This window comes from Elgaria multicarinata, chromosome 10 (assembly GCF_023053635.1).
Source record: "Elgaria multicarinata webbii isolate HBS135686 ecotype San Diego chromosome 10, rElgMul1.1.pri, whole genome shotgun sequence".
In the NCBI taxonomy this organism is placed as follows: domain Eukaryota; kingdom Metazoa; phylum Chordata; class Lepidosauria; order Squamata; family Anguidae; genus Elgaria; species Elgaria multicarinata.
Genome location: NC_086180.1, coordinates 73273374 through 73300924, shown reverse-complemented (window position 1 = coordinate 73300924; position 27551 = coordinate 73273374). Strand labels below are relative to the sequence as shown.

The following is a 27551-nucleotide window of genomic DNA, read 5'->3' as shown; positions in this document are numbered from 1 at the left end:
ATTGTGGTTTAATTAACCCATCGTGGGTTATCATGACACCCGCACCCAGTCTAAAAGCGTTTGGTTGAGAAGGAATTAATGTTTAACCTTGCCTTCAGAAGATGCATTTCCCACGCTTTTTATGCTTTCATATAACATCCATGCACAATATAAAATGGTTAGACATGAATTCTTCTGTTGGATTACTGAAATAGCAACTTCCAGGAGACCATGAATATGGCCACCACGTTCATTATGGTCACTAGGAATTGAATTCTGGTCATCCAAATTGGGAAACAGTATCCAGCAATGAGAAGCAGCTGCGTTTTTCTTTTTCTCTTTTACAAGCCACAACTTGTTCTCTCATCAGTAATTCAGTCATGTGCCTGAAGTCCTCTCTGAGTGGTTGACTAAGGATCACTTTAGATATGATGGATGATGCATGTGGATGTGGTGTATGAATAAGTGGGGGGGGTGAGTGATAAATGTTGTATAATATGTTGTATGTGAATGTGTGCATGTACACACATATGTGAGGCCTCCACCACACATCTAATGCAGCCCTTGGGGCCTAAAAGACAGTGCACCCCTTCTCTAGAAGCACAGGGGAAAGAGTAACTGAATCTAATGCTGAGATCTATTCTCTTGATGAGCACATATTTCACTCCCATTAGTATTAAGAATAATCAAGGCGGCACATCAAGGCAAAATAATAACAGTTAAATAATAATAATAATAATAATAATAATAATAATAATAATAATACATTGCTTTAGCACACTTCAAAGCAATGCTTAGGTTAAATGAATACAGACAATATTAATTAAAAGCCATTACAAATTGCGTAAAATGAAAGCAGCAATGGATTTAAAGGTGGAAATAGTTGACCTGTTTATAATGTACTATATTGTTGCTATGGGTTAAGAGCTGCATGGAAGGCTGTGTGCTGGAGTGCAAAAATATGATAATTAGACAATTTCGTTTAATTTTCTTAAGCAAGATTCTCTAGTAAGATTCTAGAATCTTAAGCAAGATTCGAGAAGCCTACAAAAGCCTAGAAACTGTAAATGTTGTTTGCTAAAGATGAGAAATCAGGCAAGTGCTGCAAGAGAGATCAGATCTACACCAAGCAGGATAAAACGCTTTGGAAACGCTTTGGAGACTGCATAGGGAGCGTGTCCTGGGCCCCAACAGTTGTCACTACTGTTATAAACCATTTTAAAGCAGTGGTGTAGATCCTGCCCTGAAGTAGAAATCTTTAGCATAATCTATCAGTATGTCCAAGTTACCTATGCCGAAATGTCACCCTTCTTTTTTCTAGTATCATTATCCGCTTATCCCCCTTAATCCTTGCCCCAATAAAAGTGTCCAAATCTTGAAGAAATGTGAATCTTAACACATATGCAAATTATTGGAAGTCTATTTAGTTTGCATAACTTATGCTGAAGAAGGAAATTATTAGGGCTGTGCGAAACTCGGCCTCAGAAGTCCGAGGGTTTGGCGGCTATTTCACAGAGTAGCCGCCTCGTCCAGCACAGCTCTTGTGGTCAGCCATGAAACACCTACAACTCCCAGCATGCCTTGCAAGGAGGAAAGACTTCCCGGGCTCCGGGAGCAACGGGGTGGTCTTGGCCTCTTTGCTGCTGATCCTGGAGGCTCGCCCACCTGGCTGCGTGATTGGGGCCATGCAAGACCATTTATGAATGTGGCTGCAGCCAAAATTACTTTGTAAGTAACTTTACCCCATTGCACTTAAAATTAATGCAATGTTGAGCCACAGTAGAATAGGACATGTAGGTGAATTCAGAAAAATCGTATGTTCCCATGTTGCAGTGACTTCTCTATTTAGTTTGGATCATAGCAGTGAATTTGATATCCAACATGGCAGGTAAATGTTCAGCCATCACACTGTTGGAAAGCTGCAACAAGCTAATGTTTATTCAAAGCTTGGTGACTAAGGGCTAAAAACAGACGTTACAGAAATGCCATGTACAGAAATGCCATTTCATTTTTACTCCAGAGCAAGTGAAGGACACACACATCCATCCTGATTGTGACCCTAGTGTGAAGGTAGGGGGGCTTTAACCCATAAAGCAAATGAATCACTATTTCACAATAGAAATTGCAGGCAACCTCCATACAGATCGTGCCCATAGTGGGGGGAAATGACTAAAGCCCCTCCGCCATGAAAGTCCTAATCAGGCTCTCTGCATCTACTTTAGTGTAAAAAAAAAAATAGTTACTACCTACATCTTTTAAGTAATGTATGTTTTGGCCCCAAGCAGTTCATGGTATTCTGAATTCCTCATATTCCTCAGGGATCTCCCTCACATGATGACTGCAAGGTTATGACCCGGGGTCATCCCATGAAGCTGATTAGTGGGAGATTCAGGACAGATAAAAGGAAGCACTTCTTCATACAGTGCATAGTTAAACTATGGAATTCACTACCACAAAATGTGGTGATGGCCACCAATTTGGATGGCTTTGAAAGGCGGTTGGACAAATCCCTGGAGGAGGAGGAGGTGATCAATGGCTACTAGTCCTGATGGCTATGTGCTACCTACAGTATCCGAGGCAGTAACCCTATATATACCACTTGCTAGGGAACATGGGTGGGAGGAGGCTGTTGCACCATGTCCTGCTTGTGGATCCCTGGTCAACAGCTGGTTGGGCACTGTGTGAACAGAGAATGCTGGACTAGATGGACCCTTGGTATGATCCACCATGGCCCTTCTTATGGTTTTATATCATTTTGGGGAAACTGGGTAATCACAATTCAACTATTGATACTGGGCAAGCATTATGGGCACATGCACTATCACAAATTTAGAATAAGATATGAGCCATATCTGCTAGCCGAGTTTGAATGCTCAGGCTTTCTAAACCACCACAAGATAGTTAAATTAAAAAGCCCCTAAGTTAGGATTTAAGAAGAAATTCGAAGGTTTACAGTAGTAGGAGAGGAGAACTCCATTGTGCATTCCCAGCACATAGAAACAACTTTCCACACTTTTATGGTGTAATTCAGCGGTGAGGAACCTCTTTCAGTTAGAAGGCTGAATTCCATTTTGGAGAAGCTCTTAGGAGTTGCATTCTAGTGGTGGTTGAGGCCATAAATAGCAGCATAAAGCTCTTACTGCCAGTAACGTAAGGTTTCATTTCCACCTTTTAGAATGGGGAAAACTGTGCAAAAGCCAGATGGTCGGGGAAAAGGGGGTGGGGCAATCTATACCCAATAGGGGGGTCTATGTGGTCCTCTGGTGTGACATTTCCCATCCCTGGTCTAATCAGTAACCTCCCAAGGGAGTCCTGGTGGTGGATGGAGCACCCAGATCAGTGTAAATCCAGACAAGAACTTGCCCAGCTCCCTCCAAAGAAGGTTTCTAACAAACTACTCTACATCCATCCCACCAACTCTTCATGGTGGAGATGGGTAGGCTTTACGTAGTTAAAAGACAGTGGTTGGTCCAAATGGTTAGTGGACATTAGGATGTGTCACCTGCTGGTCGAAGTGCCCCTTCTTCTGCAGGTTGCTGTTCCCCTTAACTCCAGCTGGCCACTATCAGTTTTCATTACTGAACCAGTTTGTCATTACAAGCTGAGTTTCAGCTCTGCTTGCATCCCAAGATATCCTCCTTTCATTCATCTATGTTAGCAGTTTTTAAGCTTTCTATCTTTGGAGAATCCTTTCCAGATTGTGATCACCCAAAGAATCCCAATATGTTGCAAATCTGACTGTGTGACCTGTTTTAGGTCACACAATCAGCTTGTAAAGGGTATTGGCTGGGCCAATTGGCTTCACAATTGAACTGAGTGCAGCCCCCAAGAACATACCTCATTCTCTCCCTGTGGCTGCATGCCGGAGGAGGGAAAATAAGTAGCAGTGGGGAAGATGTCTTTCAGGAAGATTCTGGCTAGACTGCTCTCCTCCAGTCTAAATCAGAATGCACTTCTCACCTTAGTTTGAGTCTAATAGGCATGCTCAAAAATGTACACATGCTCATTTCAATAAAATGGAACCAGAATTCTGATATCACCGAAGCCAAGTCAATGGCTGGGTAGTGCTTAGAAACGAACAGGTAGCTTGTGTTTTCCTCAACTTTTGCCAACTAAAATGGATTTTTATAAAGAAAAAACGAGGACACACTACTTATTAAAAATATATGTATAAATAAAAAATTAAAATTAAAATAAGGACTCATAATTTTAGATGATTTAAATAATTTAGAATAGTTTTGTATCTTCTTTAAACAATGTTCAACATTTCTTGCCTAACATATCCATAGGCCTTGCCCAAAGAAAGTGAAAGAGCAACAACATTCCAATGAACTAATTACTATTCCTTTCCTCAAGTTTATAACATGCAAACTTATTCATTAAAACTTTGTGCCAGGTCATCTTCTTCCATTTTTCAGTATAAGGAGGTTCTCCGTTTCTGCAATATTTTGCTAGCAGTGTATAGACAGCTGAAATTGTTTTAATTAAGGACTGTAGACTTTGATATAAGGAAAATCCATTAGAAAACCCATTGGGGTTCAGCTGCCCCCAAATACCCTGCTTTCTGAAAATGACTCCTTACGTTCTCCTTTACAGCCTCACCTACTGGGAATTCCCTCCTCAAACACTTATGTGCTGCGTTCTCTCACTTTCTCTAATCCCAACTGGAGATTTTCCTTTTAAAATTCCTCTGACAAATTGGCAAAAAGCGTGTTCTTCAGTAAATCTCTCATGTTCTGTATTTTACAGCTGACACCTCATTTAACTTCCTGCAACCACACTAAGTGTCCTAAAACAACATCCATACAGAGACTTTAAGTCTTGAAATAGGATACTGAATATTCATTATGAAAAAAGTATGCTTTTATACCTATCTGAAGAGCTCAAGGCAGATTCTAGGGCAAAAAACATAAAACTAGTGTTCAGAGGTTTTGCTGCTCTGGGTTATATCATAAATGGATGTTCTCAGCAGGAAATGTGTACATTGCTACTAGTATTCTTAATTTCTGACACACAAGTTCATCTCTCGTGAAAGTGAAACAGGATTCTACAACCAACTAGAAACATTTGCTATATAGAGGAGTGAGTATTACCAGTTTCCAAAAATATAATAAAAGCCAGGAAAAAATGAAATGAAATTGCCAAAAATATAGATTGAGATGTATCAGATAAAAACTCTATATTTTTTGTAATGCCTCTTCATGTGGCATCATGTTAAGAAAAGAACATTGGTGTTTAAAGTAGAAAAGAGAGGGTGGGGATTCTTAGTTGTCAGAAATGTAGAAAATTGAAACTATAAATTGTTAGAACCTTTTGCTTACTTACCTGCATTAATTCCATTTTATACCCGAAAAAAATAGAGAATGGTGGACTGACCCTATTCAAAATCGTATGACTGGCATAGGTTGTTGAAGTCACACAGACATTTGTATTTACAAAATAATCCCCCAAAAGTCTCACACCTAGAGATCAATCCTGGACAAGCATCTCAGGGACCATAGAATGGCTTAGAAAACCCCTCTGAGGTCAGAGTCAGCACTCAATCCCTGAAGGAGGTGTCAGAGATCTGACCCAGAACCCGACCACCATCACAGGCAGCATTGGAAAGAACCATGCCGACTGTCTCTTCAAGGTTGGAAATATGTCCTCGGGGGAGGAAGAAAGGGGGCATTCCGTGGGGTGGGGAGGAGAGGGGAGAGGAGAGGCCAAGTTATGAAATGCCCTGAGCCTCCTCTAGCCTCCTTTCCTCCCTTTCTTACCATGTCAGGGAAGCAAAGATAATGTTCCTCCTGCTCTGCCATCTTCAGCCTGGCAGGGCATAGGTATCTCAGAAGCCTCCAAGTTCAGGGCCTTCTGAGCAGCAAGGGCACAGTCCATAGGATTGCACACTTATTCCTAAACAATGCCAATCTGAAGGAAGATGAAAGAAAGTATAACCCTACATGTTATGGAGTTCTAATACCTACTGCTCAAATGCATTATCTTTTCTTACTTGAAAAAAAAAAGTCAACAAGCTATGCAGCTAACAAACATAAGTGCACCATAGCATCACAACAAAGGTCTACCCAGTCCAATATCTTGCTTCCTACAGATGCATCAGAAAAGCCCACAAGCAGGTGATGAGAGCATAGCCCTCCCCTGCACCACAGATTTGCATATGGACATTATGATACTGGCAGTTTACTGTTCAATCTATTTCCTAATAATCTCTCTTTTTCACAGCCTCTACCTGCGTAGTTGACTTCCCTGAGCCATCTGTGATGACTTCACTATGCCATCGGTGTATATGTGACGTTAGGAATTTTGTTGCTATGTGCACCTGTTTAACCTTACATAGATCGAACCTTATTTGCCATTTTTTTGTCCATTCACATAATTTTGAGAGAGCCTTTTGAAGCTCTTCACAGTCCATTTTGGTTTTCATTACGCTGAATAAGTTAGTGTCACCCACAAACCTAGCCCCTTCATTCAATGAGGATTTCTTCTGGTAGATGTGTATAAGAATACACATATGTATATTATTTTAGTCGAATCACATATTCCAGTTCAACTACTTTGGAATATTGGAAAAACTTTTTAGATAACTGTACAGCATCTAAAATGAGCATAGCATACAGGCTCACTACATTTACATCAATTAAACATGCTAAATCCAATATCCTTTGATTTTAAGACAAAAGGGAAAATAAATTTGTTTTTCCCCTGGAAACCTCCTGAGAACTTTGTTTGTGTAGTGTGAACTTTGTCGCATGAACATTGGGATGAAAGGGGGATTAGGAGCAAATACTAGATGTTGAAAAGATTTAGTCATGATCTGCACTGGAGAATGTGCGTCTTGAGAAATGCTTACTCATCAATGAGATGAGATCACAAAAACACTAACACAGAACTTCAATATTTTCTATTCAGTTTCAGATTAGGAACTAGATCTAGCTGTAATACTGCCTTACAAGTAGCCATCTCTATTGTTTACACTACCAGAATTCCTCAGCTATCATTTGTACAATACTTTGATCAAACAGCCACATGGATTTCATGGGAGTATGAGAGCATGACCTGGAAATCCCAAAGCAACCGCTATGGGGACATTTATTTTACTGCAGCACTACATGACTGATCCAGTTTATTGACATGTGTTCAAAAATGCATTGTAAATGTACAAAAAGCTATTGACGAATAAATTGCAAGTGAAAGAAGGTTGCGATGTCATACAGGAATGTCAAGCCCATTATTGAAGCTTGACAAATACAATTAAAATAATCTTTGCCTGGAGTGAACAAAAATATTTATCTTTTATGTCAATTTCAAGACTGATTACCCCTCAAGATAACCTTGATTTTTATAAATTAACATTATGCAGTCTGAATGACTTCTGAAGGCATACAACTTTACTAGCATAGGCAAGCAATCAAGAAGACTGGACCTGATCTTGAGAATCCATTTATGCTTCATTACTACAGTAAAGACTAAGGGCAGCCACCCCTACTTGGTGCCCTCCAGATGAGTTGGAGTGCATAGGAGTTATAGTCCAACACATCTGGGGTACACCAGGTTGGGGAAGGCTGACTAAGGGGGTTAGGTTAAGAGTTTGCTATTCTTTTGCCTTGCTGCCTATTTCTCCCCACCAACACCCCTGCCTTTGCACTGATTAGAGTGATCTAAGGCTTGCAGTCCTCCATGTACTTCCCTCAACTATACTTATGAGCAAAATTTGGGGGGGGGGGGGAGAAAACAAGCTGCCCACCCAGTACCTGTAGATAGTGTTCGGAGCATCTATGTCAACCCTCTCTATTTTGGGGAAAAGATTGTCAGTTGTTATGGCTGAAGATATAATAAACACACAAATCTAGTTTGGGCCAGTTGGGGAAACTCCAAATTCAAATATGAGGTGAACGCTTTCAAAATATTGAACCTTTAGGGAGCAATTCTATGCATGTTTAGACAGAAAAAAAAGTACTTTAGCTCCTAGCTTTCCCAAGCCAAATACACATCACATTGCACCCTTAATGTGTTTGTTTTTTATCTGTTAACCTGTTGACCCAGATGATGGTCAAGTAGTTATTTTTGAACTAACTACTTGGGTACCATCAAAACAGCTGCTCAACTGATAACTATAAACAGGAGCCTGGTGGATTTCTAATTATTGGTAGGTTGCTAATCTAGCTGGAGGAAACTTTGTCAGCCTTGTTAATTAAATGCATATTTCTTGTTTTTTTCTAGTCATAATTCTTGACCATTACCTTAAAATTTATTCATAGGATGTTTTATCATCATAACATAACGCCACATTGAATGTATAGCCAATCATTTAACCTATCACAAGCTACTTATATAGAAACAGTAAAGCATTGAAAATGTTCAGCATGGTTTGATTTAGGATTCAGAAGGTTCCAGGAGTTGCTGACATGGTGGAAGACAAGGACACTCAAGACCAAAATAAATATTTCTTTAATTGTAGATAGTTCATCCCAAAATTTCAGACATACCCCCGAAGGAGGGAAATGAGCAGCATTAAAATAAAAAGTCTTTATTGGAATCAATAAAACAAAAGAGAAAACAATCACCCACAGTTCAGTTACGTGTAATTAAAGAATCTTTACTTTGGTCCTCAGAATCTAGAGGAAGGGGACTCAGTGTATTGTATATTGTATTTTATTTTTAAAAAATATTTGCAGTGTGTTTTATATTTTTAAATGTGTTTTAAAACAGCATTTTAGTTTCTTAACTATTTCTAATCTGCCCACAGAACATTAGTAATTGGGTGGATTAGAAACGTACTAAATCAATAAATCAATGCTACCTCACACACTTACAAGCAGAGGAGATAAAATATGGCACTTCATTATTTACACCCTGGTTCACATAGGAACCAAACAAGAAATTTGGTGAAAAGCCCCCAAATGACGGGGAATGCCATTGTTCATTAGAAGCTATAAACATGTACAATTTCACTGCAGAAAATAATGGTTTGTTTTTGTCTTTTGCTTGTTGAAAGTGACTCTTGGTAATAATAAGAAAGAAGTCATGCACAAATTTTGCTCACCTCTTAAGATACTGATATTATGCTGTCTGGAAAAAAGAGTTCCTAGTATTGCCTATTAGGATTTAAATACAACCTTACATCTACCTAGTCATATGAGCAATTCGTAAGACCCAAAAATTATCTATTATTAATTATTATTATTATTATTTATTGTATTTGTATACTGCCCCATAGCTGAAGCTCTCTGGGCGGTTTACATAAGCAAGCAAGCTGCTAATAATACTCGTTTAGCATAAAATGGGATGCAAAAAAGGATTTTATCTCTTGATACCAACACATTGGTGAAGAAATAATTTTATTATTTATTTTAAATGACCATTTTAAAATTGGATTCAATTTCTTCTGGAAATATGTAGAAAGGAAAACATAATGCTGACAAGGGAGCTTGTTTAATGATTCTATATGTGGATATTTATTTTAAATCAGGTTGAATTAAACATATTTTAAAGAATGTACAGGAGCTAGTATATATCTTTAAACAGGGCAAACCATGTTATGATAGTAGAATGCTATATAATGGCTAATAAATTCCATTAATTATTCTTACCTGTGAGGAATATGTGTGGCCATCTGATCCACAAACAGGATTGGTATAAACTACTGGACACTGCTTGCATTTTGATGAAAGAGGCCCAACTCTCCATTGTTTATGGCCTAGACCAGCCTCTTTCATACTGAAAGAAAACAAAGCAGGTACAATTGTGAACAACAACAACAACAACAACAACATCCTAGAATGACTACAGAGATCCACAATCCTTTAATTTTTTTTTAATTAACAATTGTGTGGGCAAACAAACTTTCCAAAAAACATATCACTGTCTTCTCATGGCTTAATTTAAAGAAATTAAATGAACAGTTTAAACAAATAGTTGTTCCCAATTAATATCATGGCTGATTAAGAGAAATGTTTAGAACTCCTCCAAAAATCAGAATGGACTGCTAGTTTGCGAGGACTGGATAACAACACTGACCTAACAATTACAACTCCTAAATCTACACACAAACACACACACGGGCATTGTAAGGAACATAGTTACCCTTGGGCTTACTTATACAATCTCGGGGAGGGAGGGAGAGAGAGAGAGAATTCTCATGTGGCAGTGCTCACCTTCATCTCATACTCAGAGACAGACTAATCAAAGGCAAATGGAAAGGGGAGCATCATATGAGTCATCAGAATACTTCAAGACAGTCAAGGGAAGGAAAATCCCATCAAATACATGGAGTATAAACATTTCACTGTGCACTGTCAATCAAGAACAGGGAAGCATATCTAACAGCAAACTGGCAGCCCTAGCAGTATGGGCAGAATAAATAATAAAAGGCAGAGCCCTCTCATTGAAGTGGAGTAGGAGAAATATAATTAAAGACAGCTGCATCACATTGTCTATTTGTTTTGGTTCTCCAAACTAATCGTCATCTCAAACCAACAGTTAAGAGAGAATAGTCTGCATCATATCAAGTAGTGGCCTGGTTCAGGTATACACAGCTCAGCCTGATAAGCAAAGATATTCATAAGGCTTGTGCCCAAGAACTCCATTCTTGCATTGCTTCTCACCCTCTTGTTTCTTGACATGCTATGATTCAACACTTCTTGGCTTAATCTAGAAATACAAAATGCTAAGGCAATGAGTGGCACAGAGGTTCTGAGCTATGACACGCTGGAGGTTCCAAGCTATGAGAAAAACTTTGTGTGGCTAAGCAACCAGATATATAAACACAGCTGGAAATGAGGGGGATGGCTGGGAGGGAGCAAGGGGGAGTGGTTGGAATTGGGGGGAACCCAGAGAGCAGCCCGGGCAGCTCGCCGACGCATGCACAGGCCTCAAGTAAGCCGCACGGATTGGTCAGCAGGTGAGTGGGGGGGGGGGAGTGGCTGGGAAGGGGGAATCCAATGGACTCCGAGTTGGCCTTGCACCTGGTTTTTCCAGGTGCCCACAGAAAAGCTGGAAAAGTACGATACTGAGCAATAAAGAACTAGAGTGCAGATGGTTTGCACGAGTCCAGCTAGTTAACCATTATTTTCCATTACGTCTGAATTGGGAAATGATGATTTGCAGGAACAGAACAAGCCAGGATCTTAAACCAACTTCAAACCATGGTTGGCTTGTTCCAATCTTGCTAAACATAGTTTCACAAGACGGATATAGTGGAAAACTGTGGATAATTAAGGCAAGAAGTGTTCAATCACAGACAATGAGGAAGAAAGAAGCATTGGAAAGGCAATGCATGAACACAAGTCTTGTGTACCGTATTTCTTTGATTGTAAGACGCCATCGATTGTAAGACGCACACTAATTTCAGTACCACCAACAGGAAAAAAAAAACCTAAGACACACCTGCGATTCTAAGATGCATCCCATTTTTAGAGATGTTTATATGGGAAAAAAGTGCGTCTCAGAATCGAAGAAATAGGGTATATAAAAGTTTATTAAGCTGAGATACTTATGTCCAATCCAGGCCAATGACTCGACATCTTCAACATCTGTTTGGATATAGCCAGACTAATTAACTTTATAAAACCATGCATTTCCGAAACTACCAAAAAAAAAAAAATCTGTTAAAAAAAAAAAGCATTTCAGAAGAAAATCCATGAAAAATCTTTAACATTACATCACTGGGATCAAGCAGCAGTGAGTAAGAAAGCTCTGCATGGGCTGAGTTTCATGTATTCACTTGAACTAGCTAGTTTTTTAGCTACAGGTTTCCCATTTGCTGTTATTTCAATGTCACCCTAGAACTTCTGGGAAATAATCAGCTGTTCTTGAATAGTGCTTCATGATAAGCTTCCCAATATAAAGCATGATTCTCTGTGATAAATTTGATTTCTGAGGCCCTGGGAAGACAGGGTTGTGACAGCAGCATTAACGCATGTTCTGCCAGCCTAAGCTTATCTGTTTCTGCTTCTTTTTTGTTAGAGCAATAGTGGGAGAACTAAATCTACAGTGGTAGTTTTTGCCTAGGTGTCAGAGCTGTTTGACTTTCCTTTAACTGTGGAGTTGAGGGTAATCTGTTTTTGGGTGTTTTCAGATATTAAGCCATTAAAAATGTGTTTGTTTCAGCTAGCTTAATATGTCAGCCTGGGAGCATCAGGACTCTATTATTTATTTATGCATTACATTTCTATGCCATTCAATAGCCAGAGCTGTATCGATGGTTCAAAAAAGACGGGGGGAAATATAAAATACCAGAATAAAACATAATGTTTTGTTCTCTATGGACACAAGATGATATAGGAAGGGAGAAAATGTGCCTAAAGTTATTTCTAAAAACAGCTTCAATAGACTTTTTTCGGTCTTTGCTATCCCATGGCAAAGAGAGAGAAAGATAAAGTTGAGAAAGAGAAAAAATGGGTTTAAGTTAAAAGGTATTCATAATGGCACACTTCTGTAGCCAATGAGTGGAAAATTCTTAGCTACTAGAGGGATCCTATGGTGCTTGGCTATTCCTGGATCCGAGGCTGGAGACAGTACTCCAACCTCAGAGCCAAGAATCTGAGCTTCCTTCCCATTCCCACTCCCACTCATAGCCAGTGTGGAAAGAACAACAACTGTTGCCTCTCCAAGCTCACAAAAGTGACCTCAGGGAGGAGGGGAAGTAGAGAGGACAGGGAAGGCAGGCTTACATCATGTCCCTGGGCTTCCCTGGCCTTGTTCCCTCCTGCTCTGCAGAGCCCCAGCTAGATGGGCAAAAAAGCTGCCTAGACAAAATGCAGAGTGGGAAGAGCACAGAGATTATGATTGTCTTCACCGCTCCTCCCACTCTGCATCGGATGGCTGTAAGCCTCCGAGTTTGATTTTTTCCCCCATGACAAATGCCGAAAGAGCTACCCCTTTCTAAGGAAGCTTAAGACAATTAAGTTACATATGTAATTGTCTGCTGAGCATCAGCAGTGTGGCTGTGGGAAAACTGCACCAGTCAAACTGGTTAATGCTAATGAGAACCTTCCAGATATTTTGGGACTACAACTCCCAGAATTCCTGACTACCGACCATGCTAGCTGGGGCTAATAGAAGTTGAAGTCCAAAACATCTGGAGGGTGCCAGGTTGGGGAAGACAGTTCTATGCAATATGTACATTAATATTCTTAAGAGGTTCAGTACTTTTTACATTTTAGGGAGGTTCATCTAACAAAGTTTAGGTATGTTTGGTCTAGTTTTATTTGTAGCTTCTTTTTTAACCGAAGAATATATCTACTTATTTGTTCATTATGTGAAAACACACAGACGTGTACACACACACACACACACACACACACAGAGAGAGTTGTAATGACACAAAACATAATTCACACAAATAACATGTTCCATTTTTATTGAATAATAAGTTCTGTCTCCTGACAAATTCTGGGGGTGGGGAGTGGCATTATGGAAAATTGCCCAGGGCAGCAGAGCTCTGGTAGGTGTGACATTTAACCTTGGGCGATATAAAGGTTCCAAGTGTGAGTGAGCATGTGCGTGTGGGGGGGATGGGACGACAACACCTTTATAATATTCACACAAAACCAATAGCACTTGGTATCAATCTAACTAAACTATTAAAGAACTGAATTCCATCCTGTAATTATTATTAACAGTGGGCTCTATGGAGCCATTCCTAAACGGAAATTCTATTTCTAAAGCCATAGCATACATAACAGAGTACAATATAAATCAAATATCAAAAGGAAAGTTGTTCTTGGCAGATGGGATATTATGAAAGAAGACAAAGTCAAGAAGACACAAAGTCAAGAGCACACAAGGGAGATAAGGCACATGATGCTGAAAATGTAATTGTAAAATATCATCTAGGAAGTTAAAATCTCCATAACACAAAAGACAGTTTAAGGACTATGAAAATCGAAAATGACATTTTAAAGGTTAATTATAGGAAGCTATGATTTTCTTTTCCTTGGTAAAAAGTGCAGAAGAATGAGATGAAGCAAGGGCACTGGATTGAAGAAATAATGTGCTTTTCGAGATTAAATTAAAAATAGGCTTACATGCAAATAAGGATTCCATTCAGAAAAAAAAGTATTTCTTGAACACATTTAAAAGAAAATTTATCAAACAAACGGCAATTCAAATAACAGTTTCCTCGGAATTCATGGACCGTGCTTGAATTCAAGACACAGATTGGGTTCAGACAACATGATAACCAACAACGGTTTAAATAGTTGGTGGTTAGCTATTTGAACCACCGTTGGTTATCGTGTTGTGTGGAGGGCATTGATTATTTCCTTGGCCACCATTGGTTATTTTGTCAGCCACAGAGTCACAAGGCAAGAGGGATCAAAGTGGCACCTGCTACTGTAGTCTAGCCAGCAGGATAGGTTTTCGGCAGCAATGGCTGATGGGATACCAGGAGGAGGACTGGGGGGGGGGGAGAAGGTGGGAGATGAGTGAGTCAACTCAGCATGAAGTTATAGTCAACTCAACGCTGATCCTAGTCCACACCACGGTTGATTATTAGCATGTTGTACCCCCTAGATAAACAACTGTTGAGTTGATTATTACCCCACCATTGACTATCATGTTGTCTGAACACAGCCTTAAACTGTCAACTAAAAAGCCTTTATTGTAACTCATTGTTTTTTATCTGTTTATTATTTTAAAAAAATTGCATTTTATATTATTATTTTTGTATTTTTGAGTTGTAATTTTTTGTTCTTTGGCTAATGTGCCGTATAAAAATTAATTACTTTAACCCTTTATTTTATGGCATGATAGACCTGAACTTGCAAAGATTTGAATCAGCCTTGTTTCTAGCTGTCCCCTTAACAGCAATTTGAAATGCTCCAATTAGCATATGTTTATCTCCATATTGTGGAAACATTCATCTACTTATTTTTTATTTATTTTTTTGCTTTGGCATTAACTTTGATTAAGGGGCAGAAACAAGCCAATATTTATATATGCTTGTTTTCCTGGCCACCTAAGTTTATTGCCAAGATAAAGTATTTTAGAATTCCCAACAGTAGAGGACACCAAAGAGCTTTCATTAAGTATGAGGATTTCTCAACCACAAATCTACTTCCTTCTTTGCTTGAGCCTCTCCAGTTGTGATATTAGTTGCTCTAGGCACCACTGACAATGGGCTAGAGCAAGGGTGGCAGAAGGTAGATCTTTGAATGACTGGCAAGAATTTCTTATTCCCAATTGTGTAATAATATCAATAAAAAAGTGATCCACATCCATCCCCCAAATTATGCAGTGAAATGAAAAAAAGCTTGGATCAACCAGCTATGGGTTTTTCGAATGGAAAGACTATGAGCTACGTTCAGTTCTGGAAGTCAAAAAATCCCTGGGCTCTGAATGCTAGTTATGATAGTATTCAATTTATTATTTCCCTGTTTTAACTTCAACAGGAAGGAAAGAAGATAATTATATACAAATCTAGGTTCCCCGATACAAAATTCATACTATTCTGGCAACAAGAACATTCAGGAACTTCTACATGTATTACAAATTAACTGTAAAAGAAAGCAAACCGCTGTAGCACAAGCTGCCAAATGAAAGAATTTTTTGGAAATGCACTGTGTATGACTCAAACAATAAAAATAAGTATGTATGCAGAAGATGCAAGCACTTCCAACCGTCTCCAAGCACATTCATTCATGCATTTATAAATCACTTCCTCTCCCTGCACGTGTTCCAAATCATACCCATAAAAAATGTATCAATGGTGTCTGTTTATATAAGCCTTGCTCGCTTTTACTCATTACTCGTCACTCATGGGATTTCTGTCTCTCCTTCTCTGCAGAATGTCTCTCTGCACTGTGACTGCCTAATTTGATTTTTATTACTAAAAGGGAACTCAAATTACATTCTATAGGTAAGAGAAATGGGAAAGAAGATGCTGTCAGTTTGGAACTGAAACGCCATCCCTAACGCTTACTGTATTTTTTTGAGTATAGAACAGGGCATACTTGCACAGAAACTGAAGGTGGGGTATCCACTTTCTCCAGAGCAACATAACGAAGGAGTGGGGCACATTATTAGAACTTTGCCACAGTAATGCATGTAAGTGTGTTGAGGGATATAGTTATTCTATCAGGATGAAACGAGGGAGTATACCACCAGTAAGCCTACTCTGGAAAACCTTGTGTTTTGAATAGTAAATAAATAGATCTTGTGTTTATATAGAATCATAGAATCATAGAATAGCAGAGTTGGAAGCGACCTAAAAGGCTATCGAGTCCAACCCCCTGCTTGATGCAGGAATCCACCCTAAAGCATACCTGACAGATGGTTGTCCAGCTGCCTCTTGAATGCCTCTAGTGAGGGAGAGCCCACAACCTCCCTAGATAACTGATTCCATTGTTGTACTGCTCTAACAGGAGGTTTTTCCTGATGTCCAGCCGGAATCTGGCTTCCTGTAACTTCAGCAAGTTGTTCCTTGTCCTGCACTCTGGGATGATCGAGAAGAGATCCTGGCCCTCCTCTGTGTGACAACCTTTTAAGTATTTGAAGAGTGCTATCATGTCTCCCCTCAATCTTCTCTTCTCCAGGCTAAACATGCCCAGTTGCTTCAGTCTCTCTTCATAGGGCTTTGTTTCCAGAAAAGGAATAAAGAGGCAAACGAACTACTGGGTCATGTTTAGGCATTGTTACCAAGTAAGAGTCCATCTGCTCTAGCATCCTGCATCCCACCGTAGCCAACAAGATGTGAATTAATCTGGGGGGGGGGGGGACGGGACATGGAGAATTTGCCTATTTTTGATTCAGAGAAACAGAGAGTCTCTATTCATCTATCCTGGCTAATGGTAGGTGATATATATATATATATATATATATATATGCGCTAGTGGCCACATGGCAATGAATTCCATATATTAGTCATGTGTTGCGTGATGAACTACTTTCTCTTGTCTGTCTTGAATCTACTGCCTATCAATTTTCCTATTAATTTCATTGGATGACCCTGAGTTCTAGCGTTATGGAGAGGAAGAAAAGCATATCTTATCCACTTTCTCTACGTCATGCATAATTTTATCATTCTATCATGTCTCCCAGAGGCAGAGTATATAATGCAAACCTGTGTATGACACAGTCCCAGTTGTATTATGTTGGCCTCTGCTGACAATGTGCAAGCTGCCAATGACACTCTGATCTCTGTGAATCTCTAGAAGAATCCTGCATCAGCACTGAACTCGTGTGTTCCAACACACGCTTGAAAAAATAAATAAATCACAGCTTTAAAAGCTGAAACACATATTTCCTACAATTTCCTCTGCCAGCTTTCCTTCACTAGCTCATTGAAGTTAGAGTTGCACTTCATCCTGGTTATTGCAGGTCCAAGAATTAATGCTCTGGGGTTGCTTTGTTATTTGTTTTTGCAATTAGAAGCATTGCTCACCACTAGCCTGCCTAGAAATCTGGCATAGAGTCAATAAATAATTAATGCTTGTACAATTCTTTTATTTATTTCCACATTTCAGAACAAGAGAGAGGATGAACCATCCTACCCATGCAGATAAGAACATAAGAAGTGCCCAGATGCTGGATCAGACCAAGAGTCCATCTAGTCCAGCACTCTGTTCACACAGTGGCCAACCAGCCATCGGCCAGGGATGAACAAGCAGGATGTGGTACAACAGCACCCACCCACCCATGTTCCCCAGCAACTGGTGCACACAGGCTTACTGTCTCAGATACTGGAGGTAACACATAACCATCAGGGCTAGTAGCTATTGATGGCCTTCTCCTCCAGGAATTTATCCAACCCCCTTTTAAACCCATCTAAAACGGTGTCCACCACTACATCTTGTGGTATTGAATTCCATAATTTAATTGTGTGTGAAGAAATACTTCCTTTTATTTGTCCTGAATAAATGTCCTAGTAAGTTGAAATGATCTCCCTCTCTGCCTTATACTGCAGAGTGCAAAGATTTTTGCACACATCAGCATTTCCCCCAGGCTGCCCTTACCTACTTGGGTAGAATTGGGCTCTCTTGAGTATTTCACAGTGTCTCTATTATTACTACACTGTTAAGAAAGAGGGAGGCCGTGTCCTTCTGATAAAGTGATCATGGTGTAGTGGTAGTGTGTAGGATTCCACTCCCAGCCCACCAATGGCTGCTTATTCCCTAGCAATAATGGAAGTAAATTACCAGCCTGTGAGAGAGGGCTTCTTAATTAACTTTAAAACTGCTGGCTAGGCCAAACTACACAGGTATCTAGGTGGCTACCAACGGCATATAGGAATGCTATGAAGTCCACCTTATTGCTCACCAACAAAACGACTACATGGGCCATTGTAGGCAACAAACCATGGCTTCTATTTGCAGTTTGTAGCTAGTTAACAAACCATGCTTTGTTTGTGAAGATGTGTTCAGACTAGTGCTATGCCGAAAATTTTGATTATTCCATTATCAGCATTTCATGGAGGGTGGGAGGAAATGAAAATTCTGGTGAAAGAGGCTGGCAGAGGTGAAAATTCCAGAGAATTTTCTCCTTGGAGAGGGGGATGGAGTTTCTACATGCCTTATTAAGTGTAGGAAGTTTCGAAGGGTCTTCTTTCTATATTTTTTAAATTATTTAAAAAAAAACACCCCCAGCACTTGCAGGACCCTAGGAGTTCTTCCTGAATGCCTACTGAAGAGGGTGAGGTCATATGGTCTCCAATAGGAATTCATTAAGAACTGCTGGGTTTCTCTAAGTGCCAGGGATGGATTTTTGGTTTTAAAAAAGAAAGAAAAAGAAGACCCCCTAACAGCTGGCTACACATTTAAAAGATTTGTGGAAATGCTGTCCCCCCTCCCCAAAAAGAAAATTCACAGAAATTCTCCTCATCCCTGCAAAAGACGCAGAAAAAACAATGCCTCTTTTGCAGGGAGAGAAAAAAGTTCCTGAAATTAAGGGTCAGGATTCAGCACGGCTCTAGTTCAGACACAATAACAAGCCAGTTTTTGACAAACCACACCATGGCTTAGCATTAAGTGCAAACCAGGCCAATGCTCCAGGAGATAACAATTCAAGATGATAGAATTCAGAGATATGCAAGACGTCCCCCATTTTAACACTAAAACAACACTCTGGGGGGGAAAGGGGATTTGCAGTGGCAGCAAGAATGTACCACATACCCAGGGTGATGATATCTAGTGGTAGCAGAAATATATTTATGCTCATAAAATGCAAGTTGTATTGTCTGTATAACATCAGCACTTCCGAAATCATAAAAATGATCATACCATTCACTATATTGCACACATAATTGTTTTACATAGTAAAGAAAAGACCTGACTTTTCCAAAACCTAAACCATAGCATCTCTGCATTTCTCATTGCTTAAATTAGTTTTCTTGCCATCATATTTCTGAGATCCAGGAAACAGTGAAATGGAATCTGCTCATCTTTCAGGTCAAAGACCAAGAGTACATTCAAAGGCCAAGTCCACATTCATTGTTCTGTCTGTCACACACAGAAAAATACCTCTTATAAATCTAAGGAAGTAATCAGGTATTTATTATTCTTCCCAGGAATAAATGCTATGTTTTATATTGCTTTTTAGTATGTTCTACCCAGGGTTGGGTGCCATTTAGGCTGCAGAGTGGCAAAGAATATTAAAATAAATGTTTTGTGAATAACTCCCCTTTATCCATGGGAGACAACATCATTTGGGATGTCTACACATCCACATCATCATCATCATCATCATCATCATTTCTATAGCGCTCAATAGCCAAAGCTCTCCTCCCCATAAAAGCACACTTAAACAATGTGTTCTTGGCTGTAGCTCATTAGAAAGAAACTCAATAAAACAAGAGGGTTACAATTTTTTCCCTATATAAGACCTTGGCTTCTTTATTTGTTTTCAGCTATAATCCCTAAAGGAAAATAGGTTAGCACAGTCTTGAACCCTGAACCTCTCCTGATTTCATAAATAAAAACTGGTTACATCTGAGAATTGCAAGATGTAAATACATGCCAGCTAAGAGTCATGTTGGTCTCAGGATGGGGTGGTATGGTATCTTGTTCCAGCCAGGCAAGGAAGCTGTCCCACAACAATGGAACTGGAGCAATACTTGGAACTAGAGCTATTAAAGCTAACGACAAGCTAAACATTCTCAAAACTCTACAATCACCTCACAGGGGAGGGGGGAACGCCTCCACTGAATACAGTGGAGGCATTCTTTTTTTTTAATCTCACAACCACCACAGGAGAGGGTTTAGAATTTTGGGGCAAAAAAGGCAGGGGGAGCTTAATCCCCCCCCATTCCTAGAGTGCTGTGATCCCAATCTAAATTAGATCTGCATATGCTTACTCTGGAGTAAATAAACCAATCACGCATAGCTCAGCTATGTGTGATAAAAAGAACATTAGTTTGGCCCTTAGTGTGGAGCTAAGTCCTGGAGCTAATGAGTCTTAAAGGGCTGATGAGCTTGCTTCTGATCAAGGCCAGGATCCAGAGTGTGTGTATGCCACATCTCTTCTTCTTGATGGATGGGAGGCGTCAGGCTGCTAGTCAGCACTATATCACCTGTTGTCACTGCTATTTCTGAGATCCTAAAGGCAATGAAGGCTGAGAAAGGGCAAAGAGTTCCTAGTATTGGACACCCCTCGGCTGGGGTGTTCTTTTGGGAGGCTATCACTGGCTTTGCCTGAGGGGGCATTGAGTCTCCAGGATCACTATTGTCCTAGTGGCCACTACAGGAACCTGCTTCTCTTCCTCTTTTGAGGAGGTCTAATTGGGACTGAGGTTTAAAAAGTGGTGGGTCCTGACAGGTGGCTCATAAGTGCAGGAAATATCTACTTTCACAAAATCAGTTCCCCTTACCACTTAGTATATGGGTGTCCTACAACAGCTACCAAGTTCTTCATGGGTGGGAACCAGTTAGAATTATTTACCCCCAAAATGAGTTGAAATGGCTTTCTGATGACTCAACGGAAATTTCCTGCTGAAATTCAGAGATGAAGCAGACATCTGATTCACTTCCAAGTACAATCTAACAGAAGGCCATAATAGGACTTACCAAGAAGCTGAGGGAGTTGAAAGGATAAGACCGCTCAGTGACATTGGAAGAAAATGTGCCGAGTCTGACTGAACATGGGCCATATCCTGTTTTAGGGACTACGCTGAAATTATAACCACAATAACAACAAAAAACCTTCTTTCCCACTACCATTGTAACTGCTCAGTGAACCACTTCAGACAATACCTGAAGATCTGCTCAGCCAATTGTGCTTATTGACCACACTCCCACACTTCTTCAGATTCAGTGTGGGAGTGGAACATCTGTCTATTTCCAAGGTCTCTACCTTTTCCATGAGTTGGTGTAAATTTTCTAACTGAAACTATTATTATTATTATTATTTATTTATATAGCACCATCGATGTACATGGTGCTGTACAGATAACACAGTAAATAGCAAGACCCTGCCGCATAGGCTTACAATCTAATAAAGTTGTAGTAAACAATAAGAAGGGAAAGAGAATGCAAACAGGCACAGGGAAGTGTAAACAGGCACCGGGAAGGGTGAAGCTAACAGTATAGAGTCAGAACAAACTCAAAGTTTAAAAGCTATAGGGAAAAGAAAAGTTTTTAGCTGTGTTTTAAAAGCTGTGATTGAGTTGGTAGTTCTCAGGTGTTCTGGAAGAGCATTCCAGGCATGAGGGGCAGCAGAGGAAAATGGACGAAGCCGAGCAAGGGAAGTAGAGACCCTTGGGCAGGCAAGAAGCATGGCATCAGAGGAGCGAAGAGCACGAGCGGGGCAATAGTGTGAGATGAGAGAGGAGAGATAGGCAGGAGCTAGACCGTGAAAAGCTTTGAAGGTCAACAGGAGAAGTTTATATTGGATTCTGGAATGAATTGGGAGCCAATGAAGAGATTTCAGAAGCGGAGTGACATGGTCAGAGCGGCGGGCCAGGAAGATGATCTTAGCGGCAGAGTGGTGGACAGAGATCAGCGGACTGATGTGAGATGAGGGGAGGCCAGAGAGGAGGAGGTTGCAGTAGTCCAACCGAGAGATAACCAGTGCGTGAACGAGAGTCTTGGCAGAAGAGACAGACAAAAATGGTCGAATCCTGGCAATATTATACAGGAAGAAACGACAAGATTTAGCTACTGCCTCGATATGAGGAATAAAGGAGAGCGAGGAATCAAATATAAAGCCAAGGCTACGAGTTTCCTTGACCGGAGTAAGCGTGACATCGTTGACAGTAAGAGAGAATGAGAGGTGAGGAGAAGGTTTAGGAGGAAAAACAAGCAGTTCAGTTTTTGCCATATTGAGTTTCAAACGGCGATGAAGCAGCCAGGCTGAGATATCTGAAAGACATGCTGAGATACGATCGTGGACATCAGGAGAAAGTTCCGGAGATGAGAGGTATAGTTGTGTGTCATCGGCATACAGGTGATATTGGAGGCCATGAGATTGAATAAGTTTACCCAAGGGCAGCATGTATAGAGAAAACAGCAGCGGGCCAAGCACCGAGCCTTGCGGAACCCCTACTGAAAGGGGAAAGGAGGAGGACGAGCTGCCGTTAGCCGACACGCTGAAAGAGCGACCCTCTAGATAGGAGGCGAACCAGTTATAGACAGAGCCACAGAGTCCAAGGTCATGGAGGGAATCTAAGAGAAGATCGTGATCAACCGTGTCAAAGGCTGCAGTTAGATCAAGGAGAATAAGGACGGAATAATGGCCCTTAGACTTGGCAGTGAGAAGATCATTGGTGATCTTGGTAAGGGCTGTTTCAGTGGAATGCAAAGGACGGAATCCAGATTGAAAGGGATCCAGAGCAGAGTTACTAGAGAGAAAATCAAGACAGCGAGAGTAGACCACACGTTCCAGAATCTTTGAGACAAGGGGCAACAGAGAGACAGGTCGGTAGTTAGACAGAGAAAGTCGATCAAGAGTGGGTTTTTTGAGAATGGGAGAGACAGTAGCATGTTTAAAAGCAGAGGGAAATGAGCCAGAGGACAGAGAAGAATTAATGATGTGAAGCAAGGACGGGAGGATAGCGGGGATAAGATTAATAAAGACGCGAGAGGGAATTGGATCACGGGAACAAGTGGAAGGCTTCGACGAGCGCAGTATTTTAGACAGTTCATCAGCTGAGACTGAGGGGAACGCCGAGAGAGTTGCAGGAGGAACTGACAGGTGAGGCACAGGAGCTGGGAGCGGAGCAGAGCTGGCCAGATCGGAGCGAATAGTTTGGATTTTAGCATTGAAGAAAGAGGCAAAGTCATTGGCAGACAGAGAGGCGGGGAGAGAGGGTGGATTAGGTTTCAGGAGAGAATTGAAGGACTTGAAGAGCCGCTGAGGGTGTCTAGCATTTGACTGGATCAGCGTTGAGTAGTGCTGCTGTTTGGCCAGTGAAATGGCAGAAGAGAAAGAGGAGAGAACAAATTTGTAGTGGACAAAGTCCGCCAAGTCCCTGGTCTTACGCCACAGGCGTTCGGCTGCCCGGGAGCAAGAGCGAAGGTAGCGGAGGAAAGAGGTGAGCCACGGTTGGGGTTGAGAGGGGCGAATTATCCGAGTTGTAGATGGAGCAAGATTATCAAGAGTTGAAGACAATGTGGAGTTAAAGGAGGAGACGGCTGAGTCCAAGGAGACGGCTGTGAAGACAGAAGGAAGAGAGGAGGCTAGAGACTGAGAGAAAGCCTCATAGTTGATAGAATGCAGGTCACGACAAGGGCGTGAAGCAGGACGTGAAGGAGGGGGATTGTGAGTAATATTGAAAGAGACTAGATGATGATCTGACAGAGGAAAGTCAACAATAGAAAAGTCCAGGACAGAGCAGTTCCGAGTGAGGACAAGATCCAGACAGTGTCCAAGGGAATGTGTGGGTGCTTCAGAGCAGAGCTTGAGATCGTAAGAGGAAGATAGGGAGCGAAATCGTAGAGCTGCAGCATCGTGAGGGTCATCCACATGGATATTGAAGTCACCCAAGATCAGAGTAGGAGAGTTGTCAGAGAGGAGAAAGGACAGCCATGAGTCCAGATCAGAGAGAAATTTAGAGGATGAGCCAGGGGGGCGGTAGAGAACTGCAACCCGCAGTCGCAGCGGAGCGAAGAGTCTCACCACATGTGCCTCAAAGGAGGAGAAACAGTGTGAAGGTGGAATTGGAAGAGGCTGGAACTGGCACAAACTCGAAACTACCTATCTCTTGCAGGGCACGACTCTTTCCCTATGATGCCATGATCCAAACTATCAGTGGTGACTTGGACACTCACTTAAAGGGAGAAAGACCAGCTGACTCAGATGCACCACCCACAGAAGCATTAGATCTGGGGCCCAATCTTGAATCTGGGTGCAGCACACAGGAGCCATCAATATCTGAGCCAGATTCCCACTAAGGAATGAGCATCCTTGCACACCTGGCAAACTATGATGGAAAGGTGAAACAGGGCCAGACTCCAAGGCAGAAGGTGGCGCTTTTAAGGCTCTACATTCTTCAGCAAGGGGGCAAGGCCTGGAAAATATTATCAGATTAAGGAACTTTAAGAGGGCTTAGAGAGCACCCTTGTAGAACACTTCCTATGGCCAGGTTTCTTCCCTAAGATCTGTTTGGTGTTTCTGGGGGACCTGGCCCTGACCACTCTAACTTTCTGCATATTGATGTAAGAGTCCCTGCTTCTCAGTCCCCTGTTCCACTAGCAGTCCTGATCTCTGTTTGATTTGTTGCCCCCAGAATCCACAGTGGGGACATCGTCACTAGGACTACACATATGGAGGCCTGGTCACTCTACATTTTTCAGCAATAGGTATTGGTTCTTTAAAGAGGTCTTTGAGGGAGGCTGAACCAATTATAGTTTTTCTGGTTTACTTTTACTGCTAGATTTTCCTTATGGCAATTGTCTTTTCTGACAGCTGATTTTATTACTGTAGTATGTTATTATGTTTAGATATTGTTCTGCTTGTTTTATGCAGTTTGCTTCTCTGTGTGGGATAGATAGACATGGGATAGATAGATAGATAGATAGATAGATAGATAGATAGATAGATAGATGGATAGATAGATGTTGAAATACTTAACAAGCTCCTACTCTATTTTTTACCTGTATTTTGTGAAAGTTGCTAGATACCCACTTTCCTAAAGGTAAGGTAACCATATGAAAAGGAGGACAGGGCTTCTGAATCTTTAATAGTTGTATAGAAAAGGGAATTTCAGAAGGTGTCATTTGTATGCATGTAGCACCTGGTGAAATTCCCTCTTCATCACAACAGTTAAAGCTGCAGGAACTATACAAGAGTGATCAGATACAAAAAGAGCAGGGCTCCTGCAGTTTTAATTGTTATGATGAAGAGGAAATTTCACCAGGTGCTGCGTGCATACAAATGACACCTGCTGAAATTCCCTTTTCTATACAACTGTTAACAATACAGGAGCCCTGTCCTTCTTTTCATATGGTCACCCTACCTAGAAGTAGACAAATGGACTTCACATCTGATGTACCTTAGTTCCTGGCAGAAGATGGCTGGGATCAGAAGCCATATAATATTTGGAATAGCTTCTTTCTTAAAATGCTTCCTTAAAATGTTATGCATCTGTACTTAAACACAGTTTCTAGCAAATTCTGAGATAACCATCTCTCAATCCTCCCAAACAGCATTGCCCATTTTCTATTGGTATCAGTGAAAATCAGCCACTGCCAATGCTTTCTACACTAGAAATATACATGGCACGTTATACTTATGCAAAGATTGTATTTTGTTCCCCAAAGCTTAATAACTAGCAATCACACTCCATTAATTGTGATTCGGTTGCATTAAATAAAATGGACCATATAAAGTTTCCAACACATTCACAGATCTTTTGGCCTCTCACTTCCCCCAACTGCTCTTTTGTCAAGCAAAATTAAAAGTACTGTGGAGCCTGTCCCTATGGGAGGGGGAGGTTAGTGGGGGAGAAGGGGGTTCTTCATGGGGTAGTGTAAGAATCATCACAATTGCACAGTTCTACAGTAATTGGACTAATCAAAGCTATATAATGTTACCATTGTGAACAAAGTAGTCCTGCTCATTAGCCCATTACAAAAGAATTACTGTAAATTCAGCCTACGTGCAACATCACTTCCTGTGCAAACAAACATAGATAATACAACAAGCTTGAAACTTTTCCAAGCTGGCAGACTGGCAACACAAATTATGCAGGGAAACAGAAAGCATTCACTAGATTCAATAGAGCTTGGAGCATAAGAATGATTAAATGTTTCTGTACACAAGTACACATCACAATAATGAATCAGACTAAAAATTTCCAAAAAGGGACTCAACTGCACCAGCTGGGCTTCTTCAGACAGCAGTGTTATAATGCAAAATGATGACATTCTAAATAGCCTCGTTTCAAACTTCTGTGCAATCTGTCTGAAACATGACTTTAAAAAGAGGGGGAGAGAGGACCATAATTAAAAATGAAAACTGTTATCACATAACTGCAAATGAGGAGAAAGGGGAACACATCCTTGTTTCTTTTTTCCTTTAGTTTAAAGCAGGGGATCATAGTATTATCCATTCTATAAATTTTATTCAAATATTTTTTTACTTTAGTAGTAAGCAGAATTTTGTTCTGTGAATATGAACCAACTTTAGATCAAAATGGCCATACTAACTAGAACGTGTTTAGGTGGAGCACAATTTTTTTAGGAAGAATGCTCATGCATGAAGTAATGGGGGAGGGTTAACCAGGGCCCAGATCCACATACTTAAGTCAACTAAGTTCAATGACTGGTGGCAGAATAGCAGACAGGATCCCTGAATAAAAAGAAGGGGAGGGGCTATCACCCTTAGGCTTATTCTCTCATTAGTACCCAATTGTTCCTTCATTTCCTCATGTATTGGCACGATTTCAAACACGAACAGAGCCAACAAAGTATTCAAAAACATTCCACCCACAACAACAGTTATACTATTATATTCTGCATTGTACAAGGCAGCTTAGACTAAGGATCAAGATATTCCTACTTTGGCTAACCTGCTAAAGGGCTTACAAGCATTGAGGTAGGAGGCATAGAATTCTACATGTGATTCCTACTCTGTCAAGCAATTAACATTTGTGACACATGGTTTTACTGTCATAGGTAAGCCAATATAACCAAGTTTTGTTTTGCGAACTGAGAAGGAAGTCACAGAAATAAACACACGGACAACAGAGTATGGGATTAATAGGGCCTCTTTATTTATGCATGGAGATTCTCCCCTCCATGGATCTGTACGTGACCATGCAGGAATTAATCTTAAATATTCAGGCAATAGCCTGACCCCAGGGCAAGCCACTCTGCTGAAACAGAGGATCAGGTAATCTGGCCCCCTTTTCCAACCACACTTGTGTGTTTGGAGAGACCAACCTGCATCATCTCCACTCGAGCTGCAAAGGCAAGTAGATGAGACAGGAAGCTCCCCAAAGACAAACCATATCCTGGCATGTGAGCTGCATAGTCCCCGAGGAGCAGGCCTCTGGCTTGCCAATCACCATAAAGGTGCCCAAGTGCTCACCGTCCCTATCCTGACTACCCCAAATTCCTGCACAACCCTGCCATTATAATCCACCTAGTTAACCTCCAAATCTAATTATCAGGTCCAGTATAGAGTAGGCGAAAAACTGC

General features: G+C 40.8%; 1 protein-coding gene across 2 annotated transcripts in view; it reads right to left on the bottom strand.

Annotated features, from left to right (window-relative positions):
• Positions 1 to 27551, bottom strand: part of SPOCK3 (SPARC (osteonectin), cwcv and kazal like domains proteoglycan 3) — a 205141-nt gene that overhangs the window by 78462 nt on the left and 99128 nt on the right. For both annotated transcript variants that reach the window (XM_063136342.1, XM_063136341.1), the window contains exon 4: positions 9570 to 9696. In XM_063136342.1, coding sequence (XP_062992412.1) covers positions 9570 to 9696 — 127 coding nt within the window. The remainder of the gene's footprint in view (positions 1 to 9569; positions 9697 to 27551) is intronic.